The sequence below is a fragment of the Podarcis raffonei genome, chromosome 4 (genome assembly GCF_027172205.1).
Source record: "Podarcis raffonei isolate rPodRaf1 chromosome 4, rPodRaf1.pri, whole genome shotgun sequence".
NCBI lineage: Eukaryota > Metazoa > Chordata > Lepidosauria > Squamata > Lacertidae > Podarcis > Podarcis raffonei.
In genome coordinates this window covers 9,572,947-9,588,860 of record NC_070605.1, presented here as the reverse complement: position 1 = coordinate 9,588,860, position 15,914 = coordinate 9,572,947, and the positions used below count along the sequence as shown (strand labels likewise).

At 46.6% G+C, this 15,914-nt stretch overlaps 1 protein-coding gene across 2 annotated transcripts in view; it reads right to left on the bottom strand.

The window, feature by feature from the left end:
- The window catches only part of GDPD5 (glycerophosphodiester phosphodiesterase domain containing 5), a 176,857-nt gene that overhangs the window by 48,082 nt on the left and 112,861 nt on the right, over window positions 1-15,914 (bottom strand). For both annotated transcript variants that reach the window (XM_053385395.1, XM_053385396.1), the window contains exon 3: window positions 2,948-3,051. In XM_053385395.1, coding sequence (XP_053241370.1) covers window positions 2,948-3,051 — 104 coding nt within the window. The remainder of the gene's footprint in view (window positions 1-2,947; window positions 3,052-15,914) is intronic.

Genomic DNA, 15,914 nt, shown 5'->3' with positions numbered 1-15,914 from the left:
TACTATTGGGAGCGCCGGGCTCCAAACCGCTTTGTTTACAGCTGGCTCAAACAGACGCCAACAACCTGATGGAAACGAAAGCTGGTCCATCAGGGTGAATACAGCACTGTTTCCCCAAGTCCTGACCTAAATCTGCCCTCATCCTGCCCCAACTTGTCTTCTCAACTAGAACCAGCAAAATGATTCACAGATGGTGTTTAACTACAAGTAGGCTTGCTAAGGAAAGGAATACGACAAGGCTATATACTGTCTCCCCGCTTATTTAACTTATATGCAGAATTCATCATGCGAAAGGTTGGGCTGGATGAATCCCAAGCCAGAATTAAGATCGCCAGAAGAAATATCAACCACCTCAAATATGCAGATGACACAACCTTGATGGCGGAAAGTGGGGAGGAATTAAAGAACCTTTTAATGAGGATGAAAGAGGAGAGCGCAAAATATGGTCTGAAGCTCAACATCAAAACAACGAAGATCATGGCCACTGGTCCCATCACCTCCTGGCAAATAGAAGGGGAAGAAATGGAGGCAGTGAGAGATTTTACTTTCTTGGGCTCCATGATCACTGCAGATGGTGACAGCAGTCACGAAATTAAAAGATGCCTGCTTCTTGGGAGAAAGGCAATGACAAACCTAGACAGCATCTTAAAAAGCAGAGACATCACCTTGCCAACAAAGGTCCGTATAGCTATGGTTTTCCCAGTAGTGATGTATGGAAGTGAGAGCTGGACCATAAAGAAGGCTGATCGCCGAAGAATTGATGCTTTTGAATTCTGGTGCTGGAGGAGACTCTTGAGAGTCCCATGGACTGCAAGAAGATCAAACCTAAGATGTACAGTCATACTTCAGGTTGCGTCCGCTTCAGGTTGCGTGTTTTCGTCTTGCATCCTGCGGCAACCCGGAAGTACTCAAAATGGGTTACTTCCGGGTTTTGCCGCATGCGCAGAAGCGCCAAATCGTGCAGCGCGCCTGCCCAGACGCAGCGCTTCGAGTTGTGGGCTTTTCACGTTACAATCGGGCCTCCGAAATGGATCCAACCCGTAACACGAGGTACCACTGTATAAGACTGAATCAGATAGGTGCTGGACATGTAAAGAGATGGAAGGAGCGTTCTTTCATATGTGACGGACTTGTAAAAGGGTAAAAGAGTATTGGGAAACGACCCATAATGAATTGAAAAAAATGTTTTAAAGAATTCCCCCCCCCAAAAAAAAACACCACACACCAAAGTCCTTTCTGTTGGGGATAATTCAGACTGGAATTCCCAGGTGTCAAAAAAAGGTTCTTTATGTATAGTACTACTGTAGCCTGTGTTTTGTTAGCCCCAAAATGGAAAACGAGCGAGGTCCCAACTTAAGAAGAATGGCAACTTAAGTTGACGGAATATGCGCAACTCACAGGCTTAACATATAGAATAAGAGAACAAGAAGAACATACTGTACCAGGTAGCCTGACATCTGGCTGGTTGATAAGGGGATCAAATACTTATTTCACTCTTTATAATGCACATCAATCTCTGACTTTTGTCTTCTGGGTTTCTGTCGTTATTCTGCCTCTCACAGCTATACTAAACCTATCATTAAAATTATGGACTGGATATTTCTTCATCAGAGGGGGAACGGGCAAATTTAGCAGGGGATCAAATACTTTCCCCCCTCACTGTACGTTTAGAGAAGACTGGAAAACGTTTATTGAATAGATGGGAAATAAGTGTGTACAGCTGGAGCGTTAAGATAAATTCAACAGTGTAAAAAAAGTCTTGATGGATGCGATAATGGAATACTGAACAGTATAGTTTTGGGAAAATATGAAGGGATTTATGATATGTAAAATGAACCACAGAAAGAGAAGAAGGGAAGTTCATTGATATCTTAAGAATGTAAAATGAGGATTTTAAATTGTACAACAAAAAAATTAATAAATTTATTATACAACCAGCAGGTCACCAGGTGAGGTCTTTGGGTGGTGGTCGTACCACCAGGGCCTGCCCAGTTGATGCTGATCCCATAACAGGTCCTTTTTAGTGGTGGTTCCCCAGTTAGGGAATGCCCTCCCTAGGGAGGTGCACTGGTTTCCTGTAGGTTGGTCGGTAGAACATGAGGCTCTAAGCTCAGGGCCATAGGTTTGCGTCCCACATTGGGCGAAAGATTCCTGCATTACAGGGGGTTGGACTAAATGACCTTCGTGGTTCCTTTCAACTCAACAGTTCTATGACTTTGTGGTTATTAACTTCCAGGAGAAACTGGGGGAAGTTTCCGTGGACCCAGACATTCAGTGGCTGAGGAATCCTGTTCCAGGAAACCGTAAGATCCTTGGATGGAGGAATGCTTTTTAACCTTTAGGGTATTTTAACTGTAACTTGTCTTGGATGTTTTTAATTGAAGTTGGGGTTTTTTTGAAAATAAAAATTTAAATAATGTTTCCTTTGTACAGTGGTACCTCGGGTTAAGTACTTAATTTGTTCCGGAGGTCCGTTCTTAACCTGAAACTGTTCTTAACCTGAAGCACCACTTTAGCTAATGGGGCCTCCCGCTGCCGCCACACAATTTCTGTTCTCATCCTGAAGCAAAGTTCTTAACCCAAGGTAATATTTCTGGGTTAGCGGAATCTGTCACCTGAAGCGTATGTAACCCGAGGTACCACTGTATATGCTTTAATTGGTACATCTGTTTGCCGTACTGGGGGAGAAGGGTGGGATATAAATTCCACGAATAAATGAAAATGTAATGCAACGAGTCTGGGGAAAGGGGGGTGGACTAGATGGCCCCTGGGGTTACAATTTTTTGGTTCTGTGAAAGAGAAATCTCTCTCCCATCAGTTATCACCTGGAGACGAACCTGGGGCTTTCTGCACACAGGGCACCTTCTTCCCGCACTGAGCCCAGGCCCCGCTCCAAACCTCCCCCCTTAAAGGTAAGAGGTAAAACATGCTCCCTTTCCCTACTCACCAGTTGATCTCATTGTAGTCATTGTGTGCTTCCCACCAGAAGTAAAACCAGATCAGGGTCAGGAAGAAAGAGAAGGTGAGGATTAAGAACCAGAGGCGCTCCCACTGCGGAGGCAAGAAGAAGAGAAGAAATGTTAGAGGCTGGCTGGGCTAGTAAAAGGTGTTTAGGTGCCACCCCCCCAAAAAGGACAAAAGAGAACAGATGTTTGCATAAAATTTGCATAGGCTAATTTATACTGATATCAGTCAGTCAGTTTTATTGCACATAGCCAAAGGCTGCCGCAACGTACACAGAATCATTCAACAATTAAAAGAAAACACAGTGGTACCTCAGGTTAAGTACTTAATTCGTTCCGGAGGTCAGTACTTAACCTGAAACTGTTCTTAACCTGAAGCACCACTTTAGCTAATGGGGCCTCTTGCTGCCGCCGCGCCGCTGGAGCACGATTTCTGTTCTCATCCTGAAGCAAAGTTCTTAACCTGAAGCACTATTTCTGGGTTAGTGGAGTCTGTAACCTGAAGCGTATGTAACCTGAAGCGTATGTAACCTGAGGTACCACTGTATACCGGATCGATAAAAAAACTTAAAACATGTATATTATCAAGACATGACCTACTCTAAACAGAGCTATAAAAGTACCTTAATATACAAGTTAAAACATTAAACAGTAAAATTTATAAGCTAAAATTATCACATGGCCACTAATATATTAAAAAATAATGTTAATTAATACAATGTGCAATTATATTTGGAGTTTGGTGATAAAGATAGAATATAGTTTGATGTAGATAGGGTCAAATAAATTCAACTCCTTGGGCTGGTTTATACTGATATATGCAAATACAGAAATAATGGCATTCTCTGTCTCTCTCTGCACAAACATGTTAACCTCTCACCATCGCGAGGAAGGTTGAGCTCAGTCTGTGCCCAGGGAACAACAACACCCCCTATCCTCCATTCTCGCTTCTCTGGAATTTATTTATTTTTCTGGCAAACCCTTCTGCCCATCTGTGCCTCCAAAACAAGCCACAGCGCTGCCACCACCTTGCCAAACAATGGGAGGATGACATAGGCTATGAAATTAACCCCACTCAATGGACCTGTGATGGCCTGGGAATCCAATTCAGAGGCTGAACCGGAGGAATCCCAGCCTGCACAGGAGTCCCCGCCTCCAGGGCCGGCTGAACTGGGGCAGGGCCTTGATTCTGAAGCGCCTGCACCTGTGCCGGATCCTCAGGAGCAGGCACCAGGTGAATCCACTCTGGCTCCGGAGGTGGTTGAGGACTCAGTGCCTACAGGTGAGTCTCCCCCTGGGCCCAGTAACCCTTCAGCCCCTCCTGAACTGCAGAGGCTCAGGCAGAGAGGTGAAGGGAACTGGTTTCTCCCAGGAGGAGTGCTCGCCTTAAGGCCAGGAGAGGCAGGTCTCCTGAGGGCCGGGACCGCCCCTGGCCTCAGAGAAGATAAAGGCCAGTCAGCCCGGTCCCAGGTTGCGGGAGCAACGTCGTTGATGAGCTGTTTCGGCCAGCATCCAGTCCTGTTCCTCCAGTGTTCCTGTCCTTGCCCGGCTCCTCACTTTGAACCCCGCTTCGCCCGTGGAGGACTGTCTGCTGTCCCTCGACTCAGGTCCTGGACCTCGCCCCACGGTAACTTCCCCCTGGGACCAGCACAGGACCAAAATGTGGTCTAAACCCCCCCTTTAAATCCATATCAACGAAAAGAAAAGAACTCTCTCTAAAACTCACCTACAGGTGGTACCTAACCCCAAGAAAACTAGCGCTAATACGCCCAGGAACCTCACCAAAATGCTGGAGAGGGTGCACCTCCACAGGCACATACCTCCACATGTGGTGGGAGTGCCCCAAAATCCAACTATTCTGGACAACAACCATAAAAGAAATAAATAAAATAACCAAGCAAGTATTAGACATCACCCCAGAACTGGCCTTACTAAACATCTTCCAAGACAATAATGCCCATTCACACCACAAAGAACTCATAACCCACCTGCTCTCAGCAGCCAGAAACACCATAACCAGACACTGGAGAGACCTGTCAGGAGTGAGCATGGACCAATGGTACCAAATAGTATGGGAAACAGCCCTACTAGAAAAATTAACCAATAAACTGACATGGGGACAAACAGAAGAAGACGCCTTTATGGCTCCCCTTTATCACATACACAGCCCAACAAGACAACGACAAAAAAAACCCCAACAGCATACAAATCAATATGGCTAACCTGATCCAAAACACCCACCCACACATGAAAACAGAGACCTACAGGTGAGTCTCCCCCTGGGCCCACCTTGCCCAACACCACGGCTTGCCCCCTTGCCAGCCTGGGCAAGGTGCGTGGGAATCCTGGGCTGCCCAGACGACAAGATCTCAGCCTTGCTGATGTGGTCCAAGGGAAACCAGAGGAAGAAGGAGGTGTGTACAAGGCGCCATTCAACTGCCTTAGGGACTCTGCTCTAGATTTTGGTAGGGTTGACTCCTGAGCCTTTTCTCCACTCGGAAATATCCCGCAAGGCAGCGGAGCTTTAGGATCAGAGTTTTCCTTCTCCTGGATAAGACACCTACGTTGACAAGCCCCATCTGCCCCTGGAGACTTTTATCACATGTGATGGACTTGTGATAAAGTTAAGAACTTTTGGGAGTGAATTTACAATGAACTCAAGAAAATATTTAAATACACCTTTCCCCCCAAAACCAGAAGCCTTTTTGTTGGGTTTGATGGGGAAGGAAATTAAGAAAGCAGACCAAAGACTCTTTATGTATGCCACAGCAGCGGCAAGAAACATCCTTGCCCCAAACTGGAAATTGCAAGAAATTCCTACTATTGTGGAGTGGCAGACGAAAACGATGAGTTAAGCAGAGCTAGCCAAACTGACGCGGGTGGCGCTGTGGGTTAAATGACAGAGCCTAGGGCTTGCCGATCAGAAGGTCGGTAGTTCGAATCCCCGCGACGGGGTGAGCTCCCATTGCTCGGTCCCTGCTCCTGCCCACCTAGCAGTTTGAAAGCACGTCAAAGTGCAAGTAGATAAATAGGTACCACTCTGGCGGGAAGGTAAACGACGTTTCCGTGCGCTGCTCTGGTTTGCCAGAAGCGGCTTAGTCCTTTTGGCCACATGACCCGCAAGCTGTATGCCGGCTCCCTCGGCCAATAAAGCGAGATGAGCGCCGCAATCCCAGAGTCGTCCATGACTGGACCTAATGGTCAGGGGTCCCTTTACCTTCACCTTTAGCCAAACCGATGGGAAGAATTTGGGATCAGGACGATCAGAGGTTTCGAGAAAGTTGGAGTAAATTTATGGTGTATATAAAGGACAATTGTAAAACTCTAAAAAGACTGGCAGGATTGAAATGGCTCCTACAATGTACGACAGATATAAGGTTAAAAAGTAGAAGACGTGACATAAGAAAAAAAGGGACACCCGCTGAAGGGATGGAGGGAAGTCACAAGCTTGGCAGGGCTAAAAGTATTTATGTGATTTAATGTATTGTATTGTAAAAGTATGTATAAGGAAAATAATAAAAATAAATTTTTATTTATTTTTTAAAAAGACAAGCCCCATCTGCCCCTCACTTCCCTCTACAGCACGTGCAGAAATCGCCTTCTTGACCAATGAACCCAGTCTTTTGGTCTCAAGCCTATCTTCGCATCTTCCCCCTCTTGGACTCAAGCCTATCTTAACTCAGTTTAGCCAGACAGTCAAAGCCAGGGGTCAGCAAACTGACCGTGCCTCAGGCCGGTGTCTGCAGCGCCGATCGCGCAGGGGTGCGCGTGCCCATATGCGTGCGCACAAGCTATTTCCGGCGCACTTCCAGGTCGGAGGAGCACCAGAAATAGCTTGCGCGCATGTGCACCGGCCTCCTCCGACCCGGATGTGCGCCACAAATAACACTTGTGCATGCATACAAGCTATTTCCGGTGCTCCTCTGACCCAGAAGTGGGCAGCTGCGCAGCGCAGCACCGGTAAGAGCGGGTAACGGGAGTTGCCGCGGGCCGGATAAACGAGTCCCTTGGGCCTTATTCAGCTCGCGGGCCTTAGTTTGGGGACCCCTGCTCAAAGCCATTTCCTGGGGTGTGGCCGCTGTCGCCTGGTGACAGCTTCTAGGAACCACATGTGAGAGCTGAGTGCAGGTAAAGGGACCCCTGACCATTAGTGGACGACTCTGGGGTTGTGGCGCTTTATTGGCCGAGGGAGCCGGCGTACAGCTTGCGGGTCATGTGGCCAGCATGACTAAGCCGCTTCTGGCGAACCAGAGCAGCGCACGCAAACGCCGTTTACCTTCCCGCTGGAGCAGTAGCTATTTATCTACTTGCACTTTGACATGCTTTCGAACTGCTAGGTTGGCAGGAGCAGGGACCGAGCAACGGGAGCTCACCCCGTTGCAGGGATTCAAACCGCCGCCCTTCTGATCGGCAAGTCCTAGGCTCTGTGGTTTAACCCACAGCGCCACCCGTGTCCCAGTAGGACCCTGAGTGTAGGGTGGGGACCAAAGGTGAATAAAAGACCGCAGAAGGACATGTGTGTCCCCACCAGATGTACTACCCTAACACAACATAACCCTCTCTCGATACAGTATATAAAATCAGAGATAACCTTGAGCTTCATTCAAAACAAGGGTGACAGCAATTTCGATAAATAAACCAAGTAAGTTTTTTGTGTGTTTTTTTAAAAGGAGCTCATTAGCGTTTTTTTGCATTTAACAAGCCAGCATCTCATTTGGCTTTCCTGACCTCTGGGGGCTACTATGTCATCCGTCTCCCGCTTCAGCTGCTGTGATGGAAAGGCTTTGGGGATGCTCTGCCAATCTGTGCCTTCCCCCACAATATTTTATGTATCTCCCATGTCATGCAACGTCGCAGTGAGACATAGTTTCATAAAAGGTGGACAAGATTAACGAGAGAAATGATATATGTGTGTGTCAGAGGCGTAGCTATGGCAGAGGCCCCCGGCTAAAATTTATTCTGTGCAACTTTAAATTAGAGAGCCGTATCTCTGAAGCCAACGTAACAGCAACAGTTTTACGGCCAGAATAAATGTTCCAACTCAATACAGTTCCGGTTACCACAGCTCAAAAAAAATGATACAGCGTTAGTCCAGCTTTTACTTCATTAAAATGCCATACCAAACTGTCCACAGGGCTTAGCAGAATAGATTAACAGTGAATTTACAAACCCAGTGCATCCGAAAGCCGGCAGCAAACGGAAAACATTTGACCTCAACACAGAGCCCAAAACTATAAATTAGGAAAGGTCCTTTGTTGCTTGAATAGCAGCCCTGAAAGTTAATATTCACTTATCTTCACAACGGCCCTGAAAGGAAGACTAAGCCGAAGGTTCCAATTTGCCCAAGCAGAAATTTCAGCCCAAAATCGCATATCCAATATCCTTTTGGTCATGGCACGCTGGAATTCTGAAATTGCTTTCTACACACATATTACTGTAAAGGTCAGGCGCAGATTTCATAAGCACAATCTCTGCTATGGAATACACAGATATTGATACAACTGCCGTTTAATGCTATTCTTCTATTGATTGCCTAATCTCATTGACATTTCAATGAAATCAATCAGCCTGCCAGATTCTGGCTTTTAAAAAGGGAGAGGGACACACACACACAAAAATGTTTTAATCTTTATAGTGCACCATCAACGTGCATGTCACTTCAGAGCAAACTTTGCCAACCATGTGTGTTATGTACTGAAGTTCTCACCCTGGGCCAGCAGGGGGATACTGTAGATTTTCTGTAGTACTGTAGTTTTCTGTAGTTACTGTAGTTTACTGTAGTTTTCACTCAGGTCCACATATGCAAATAAGGGATTGAAAGTGACGTTCAGTGATTGGATAGTTACAGAAAGTGGTTACTGTTGCGTTGTAGTGGAGCTCTATATAAGCAGGTTGGCTGAACCCTTCAGTTCATTTCTGTTCTGGCCTGTGAATAAACAAGAGCTGTTTGAAGAATCGCTGTGTCATCTGATATGTTCACCCACAACTTAACAATGTGCCCTCTAGATTTTGGGGACTATGGCCAGTGTTAGAATTTGGGATAGGAAAGCTAGGAGCCAAATGGCTTCTGGTTGTGGGCGCCAAAACAGAATGTCGAGTTGCCAGCAACACTTTTTATTTATTATTTTGATAAGCTTGAACGAATGCACAATTGACATAAGAGACACGTTGTTAATATCACATTTTAATCAGAAATTGTTCACACCTGCTTAATTTGGTGTTTACAATAAAGGCGCTGGTACCATACTTCAGTTTTCAAAACACTCTACTCTTTATTCTTAAACTCCTTAACATATTGCCCATCTTTAACATATCCTTCGAGGCTTCAAAGCGCATACATTTCAGTAATCCTTGAGTGTCAGCCAGGCGCAAAAAAATGGCACCCAGACTTCTTGGGGTGCTCGCAAATGGGGAATCTTTAGGTGCAAAGTGCTCCTGGCGCCCTGCTAATCTTGAACCTTGACTACAACTCCCATCAGCCTCTGCCAGCACAGCTTGTTGGAAAAGGCTGCTTTAGAGAGTAGAAGCAGGAAGGTCCCTGGCCCAGAGGCCTTACAATCAGCAACCTGCCATTCCACTGTATTAAGAGAAGCTTGAGAATGGAACCAGCAGCCGGGTGAACTCCGGTCCTCGGAACAGCATCAAAACAGCATCACACAGCTTCAGAAGCCTTCAGAAGCTTGAGCAGACCTCAATCAGCAGAGTGAATAACACACAACAGAAGTGGCGGACAGAGGCATACGTAAAGCGTATTTACAAGCAGTTTATTCAGCATCAGCATCACAACAGCTCTTCTCACGCACAAGCAGAATCCAAGCAAAGGAACAACACCCTCCCCTCATGTGGTTTCCAACAACCGGAATTCAAAACCATGCCACCGCCGACTGCGGAGGCAGCAACATTATAAAGCCATCTAGGCTGGCAGCGGCCATCGCTGCCTCATGTGACAGTGAGTTCCACAGTTTAACTCTCTGCTGCGTGAAGAAGTGCTTTCTTTTATTTGTCCTCGGCAACCTCAGAGCCAGGGGCAGCTGGCAGGAACAGAGGGCAACACAAGCCAGTGTTAGCCAGCTGCTCAACTCCGTGTGTGTGTGTATATACAAGAAGGAATGAGAATCTCACTCCTGTGTGGGATAATGAAATGTTAAGTGCATGAGTAATGTGCGTTTAAGAGTCCTAAGTGGAAAGTGTGAGTTGTTGGAATACACACACCTGCCATGGTGTTTCGAGAGAGTGCCAAAGAAGAACAGATACAAAGGTGGCATTATACTCAAAACACATCGCTATCGCCACTTTGAAGGCAATGCCATTAACTCCCAAGCGGCGATTTCGTGAACGTTAAGCTCGCGTTTACAAAGGAACGGATTTTTACTACTTTTGGGCTTTATCACCTCTGCATCTTTCCTTTCGTTCCAGAGAAACTGACATGACAGCTTAATCTAGATCCCATTAGTCATCATATCCTGGCATGCCCTCCCACTCAGCCAACAAAGTCTGTTTGATGTAAAAGAATTCTTTTCGAGCACATTTAGAAAATCGACACTGGCAGAGCGATGCTTTGCGATGAGCTCCCACATTCCTCTGCTGGGGAGGGATGAATTTGTCCGTTTCAGTTTCTCATTTCTCCCCCCTCTTAAATTCCGTCTGCCACATTCCTGCACCAGTTTGCAATCCCTCCATGTGTGTGTGTGTGTGTATATATATATATATATATATATATATATATATATATATAGTCCTCACAAAAGATTCACTTAATATGCACACACATTGTTGCATTTCTGCAAAGGTACCAATTATCATACCCGGCCTTATCTAATACGCCCATTTCTGCAGAGCAATCTTCTGTAGCGTAACGCCTTTTTGCATGCTCCTTTTACAAACATATGCATTCCTAGGGAAACTTCCCCAAAATAACATGCCTTTTCCCCCCTGCACGTTTACTGGGTTGGAAAACTGTGCCGCAAAATTTGGAGAAGTGCAAGTTTCAAAGGATGGCTGCATTTTGGGTCATAGAATCAGAACTGGAAGGGACACCAATGATCATGTAGTCCAACCCATGGAAATGCAGGAATATGCAACTGTCTCTTACAAGGATCGAACCCGCGACCTTGACATTATCAGCACCACACTCTAACCAACTGAGCTATCTCTGTTGTTTCAGGAAATGAGACTTAAAGGTAAAGGGACCCCTGACCATTAGGTCCACTCGCGGACGACTCTGGGGTTGTGGTGCTCATCTCACTTTACTGGCTGAGGGAGCACAGCTTCTGGGTCATGTGGCCAGCAGGACTAAGCCGCTTCTGGCAAACCAGAGCAGTGCACGGAAACGCCGTTTACCTTCCCGCCAGAGCGGTACCTATTTATCTACTTGCACTTTGACGTGCTTTCGAACTGCTAGGTGGGCAGGAGCAGGGACCCAGCAACGGGAGCTCACCCCGTCGCGGGGATTCGAACCGCCGACCTTCTGATTGGCAAGTCCTAGGCTCAGTGGTTTAACCCACAGCGCCACCCACGTCCCCTAAATGAGACTTAGATAGGTTCAAATTATGACACAATATGAGCCAATTTTCTGCCCGTTCGTATTCTTTGCTTTCTGGAATGAGTAAAGAACAAGGCAGGCAGGAATCTTCTTTGACGTTCCCTCGTAGCCAAGTAAAATTGACTTCCATGAACACGGTGTTAACAGTAAGTCCGTAAGTGACTGTGGAGGCCAATTCTGGATCCATACATCCTTCCACAGTGGGGACATTGGTTTCTCAGTAGGAATTGATCACGGTGTGGATTTGCCAAGAGTGCCTTCCTCTTAGCATGTTTCTCCCTTGCGTCCTGAGTTCGAGCGTCTTCAAACCATATGACACCTTTGGTATAAAGGCTGTTCTCCAACTGGAGCGCTTGCAGGCCGGTGTTTCCCAGTTGTCGGTGTTTATACTATTTTTTTTTTTAGATTTGCCTTCCGAGAGTCTTTAACCTCCTTTGTTCACCACCAGCATTATGCTTTCCATTTTTAAGTTTGGAATAGAGTACAGTGGTACCTCGGTTTAAGAACAGTCTGGTTTAAAAATGATTTGGTTTACAAACTCCGCAAAACTGGAAATACTGTCTTAGTTTGAGAACTTTACCTCGGTCTAAGAACGGAATCCGAACGGTGGAAGGGCAGTGGCGGTGGGAGGCCTCATTAGGGAAAGCACACCTCGGCTTAAGAACAGTTTCAGTTTAAGAAAGGACTTCTGGAATGGATTAAGTTCATAAAACGAGGTACCACTGTAGTTGCTTGGGAAGACAATAATCAGGCATCCGAAAAACATGACCAGTCCAACGAAGTTGATGTTGAAGAATCATTGCTTTGACACTGGTGATCTTTGCTTCTTCCAGTACACTGGCATTAGTTCGCCTGTCTTCCCAAGTGATTTTTCGGAGACTCCATTGATGGAATCTTTCGAGGAGTTGGAGATGCCGTTTATAAGTGGTCCATGTTTCACAAGCATACAAGAGAGGTTGGCAGTACAATAGCTTCGTAAACACGGAGGCTCTGGTGATCTGACTAAAGCATCCTCAAGGCGGAACAGAAATAAAATGTGCTAACTTGGCGAAGCTAATACTGGCCGCAAATATTGTTTTGTTGATTGAACAGGGATGCCTCTGACCCAAGCTCCCCTAATTAAAACTAATGAGGGAAACAGAGAAGGGCGTTTTGAGTTGTGGTTTCACAGTTACAGAATTCTCTGCTGAGTAAGGTCTGCCTGAGCTCAGTCCTTCCCGGCTTTTTCGGGTAAAGTCACACAACGCAGGGGTGTTAGCAAAATCTTAACAAAATAAATGGATTTTTTTACGGAAGATTTTTTTTAAAAAAAATGGTTTTGTTTCAAATATATGCACATGGTTTTGAGATGATAAACTACTTTCAATGCTCTATCCAGGATGGGAAGCCCAAATACGACAGACAAATAAAATTTTAGGCACTGGCAAGAACTGGAGGAGGCTAACAGAAAAAATAACATTTTTCGCTTCTTAAAGAGTATTTTAGCATCACAAGCAAAAGGCTCCAATGTTTGCAGACCTCAAGCACTCAGCACAGTGTCTAGAATGTTTTGAGGCAATTTGCTAAACTTTATGTTATAATTAAGACCTCAGGCCCGGGGTTGCAATTAATTTCCAGGTAATTGACTTTCCATATATATTATAATAACAGCAATTCACAAGCGTGTTACCATCTTTGTAAACATAATGCCAATCTTTCGAAACCTGGTTCGTTTTCTTCATTTCCCAACAACTGGGGGATATATATACTTTTAACCAAGATGTCTGAAACTCTGGAGTGCTGCTGCCAGCCAGTGCAGGCGATATGGAGCCAGATAGACCAGCGGTTTGACTCTGCATAAGTGTGGATGCCCTGGGAATCTGATTCAGAGACTGAACCTGAGGAATCCCAGCCTGCACAGGAGTCCCCGCCTCCAGAACCAGCTGAGCCGGGGCTGGGGCCTGAGCCTGAAGGGTCCTCACCTGTGCTGGAGCCTCAGGTGCAGACACCAGCTGAATCCGCTCTGGCTCCGGAGGTGATGGAGGACCCATTGCCTGCAGGTGCTCCACTCTCAGCCCCATCAGGGGAAGGTGAGGTTGCCTCTGGGTCCAGTAACCCTCCAGCCTCTCCTGAACTGCAGAGGCTCAGGGCAGAGAGGCGGAGGGAACTAAGTTCCCGCAGGAGGAGTGCTTGCCTCCAGGCCAGGAGAGGCGAGTCACCTGTGGACCGGGGCCGCCCTATGCCTCAGAGGAGATAAAGGCCAGCCCGCCCAGTCCCAGGTTGCGGGAGCAACATCGTTGGTAACCTGTTCCTGCCGGCACCCTGTCCTGCTCTCCTGAGTTCCTGACCACGCCTGACTCCTCGCTTTGGACCTCGCTTCGCCCCTGACGGACAGCCTCCTTACCCTCGACCTAGGACTGGACTTGGACCACGCCGCACGGTAAACACCCCCCCCCCCCAGGACCAGCACAATAAGGCAGTCTCCTATGCAAGCTGGGCCGTTTAAAAGATAAGTGTACAATAATCCTCAGTTTCTCTCTCACTGCAAAAACATAAGCAGGCAAATCTCCCTTCTGAAGCACCTGTCGGCATCAGATTAACGCTAAGGAATGTAAAAGGTCTTCTCATGGGATTTAACTAAATTGAACAAGATAATCCTGTAAAACAGTGCTGATATCTGAACACAGCAAACCAGGATATAATTTTGTTTCAGCTTAATGAGGCCACTATCTCATTGAGCGCTAGGCATGTCCTCGCTTTCAGAAAACGTTGCACGGATAAAAGAAAATACGTCTTCACACAGCACGTAGCTAAACTATGGAACTCCCTGCCACATGAGGCAGCGATGCCTGCCAACCTGGATGCTTTGAAAGAGGGACAGACAAATTCATTGACAGATTCGCTGATGGCTATGCTCTGCCTCTTCTCTGTCTCCTCTTTTTCCAGGCTAAACGTGTATGATTTAGCCAAGATTCCTGCATTGCACGGGGTTGGACTAGATGACCCTCGGACCCCTTCCAACTCTACGATTCCATGAGAACTGTATACAGCATTCCAAATGCAAGTGTACCATATACAAGCCTGCCTAATATTTGACTGCAGAATTTACATTGCATAGGCATGGAAGGCTTCATGGGGGCTTATTCAAGTATTGGCATAAATGACAAAACAGGAAGTTTTATAAAAACCAAACGCTGGCAGTTGGCAACAGCACCACTCCAGATATCTAAGCCTAGCGGCCTCAGGACACTCTGTGGCCCAGAATCTTGTTTGCTTGTGCTGTTCTGTCTTCCAAAGCAAATACAGTGGTACCTCGGGTTAAGAACTTAATTTGTTCTGGAGGTCCGTTCTTAACCTGAAACTGTTCTTAACCTGAGGCACCACTTTAGCTAATGGGTCCTCCTGCTGCCGCCGTGCGATTTCTGTTCTCATCCTGAAGCAAAGTTCTTAACCCGAGGTAATATTTTTGGGTTAGCGGAGTCTGTAACCTGACGTGTCTGTAACCTGAAGCGTCTATAACCCGAGGTACCACTGTACTCTATTCTGAACTAAAAGAAATGGAAAGCGTAATGATTGTGGTCAACAAAAGAGGTTTAAAGACTCTTGCCGGGCAAATCTAAACAAAATGAAGTATAAACACCGACAACTGGGAAACACTGGCCTGCGAACGTTCCAGTTGGAGACGAGCCTTTTCCCAAAGGTCTCAGGGGCTTTGAAGACACTCGAACTCAGGACGCAAGGGAGAAATGTGCTAAGAGGAAGGCATGCTTGGCAAACCCTCACCGTGATCAACTCCGCCCGGAAACCTATGTCCCCACTGTGGAAGGACGTGTGGATCTAGAATTGGCCTCCACAGTCACTTACGGACTCACTGTTAAAACCGTGTTTATGGAAGACAATCTTACCCGGCTATGAGTGATTGCCGAAGAAGAAGAAGAAGAAGAAGAAGAAGAAGAAGAAGAAGAAGAAGAAGAAGAAGCTGTTCTGCGTACACGCTGTTCCCAACGAAGAAATCATCCGCCTCACCCCTCTGACACTGTTCCTTACTCCAAAAGGCTCTGAGATGCTTGAAGCCAGACTTTTTCTGCAGCAAAGACTTGCTTCTTAAAAGACACACAGGGAGAGAGGCTTTACTTGCTGAGATGGATTTCTGAAGGACAGGGAAAACGAGCGGGCAAGGGCAAAGGAGGACAGGCCGAACTTTGACGGAAGAGTTTGGGCTTATTAGAGAGAAGGCTTGTTTGTTCTGTTTGATGCTTGGAGGCAGGCGCATCGCTGAAGCAGAACCAGCAGGGGAGGGGGGCACATGTCAACCGAGGAGCAGGAGACACAGCGCAAGATGAATGCCCTCCTGCGCCGTGAGAGGATGGAGACGGCGCTGAGGGAATTCAAATTACAGGTACAGGGGGGAGGATCTGCGAGAATACCAA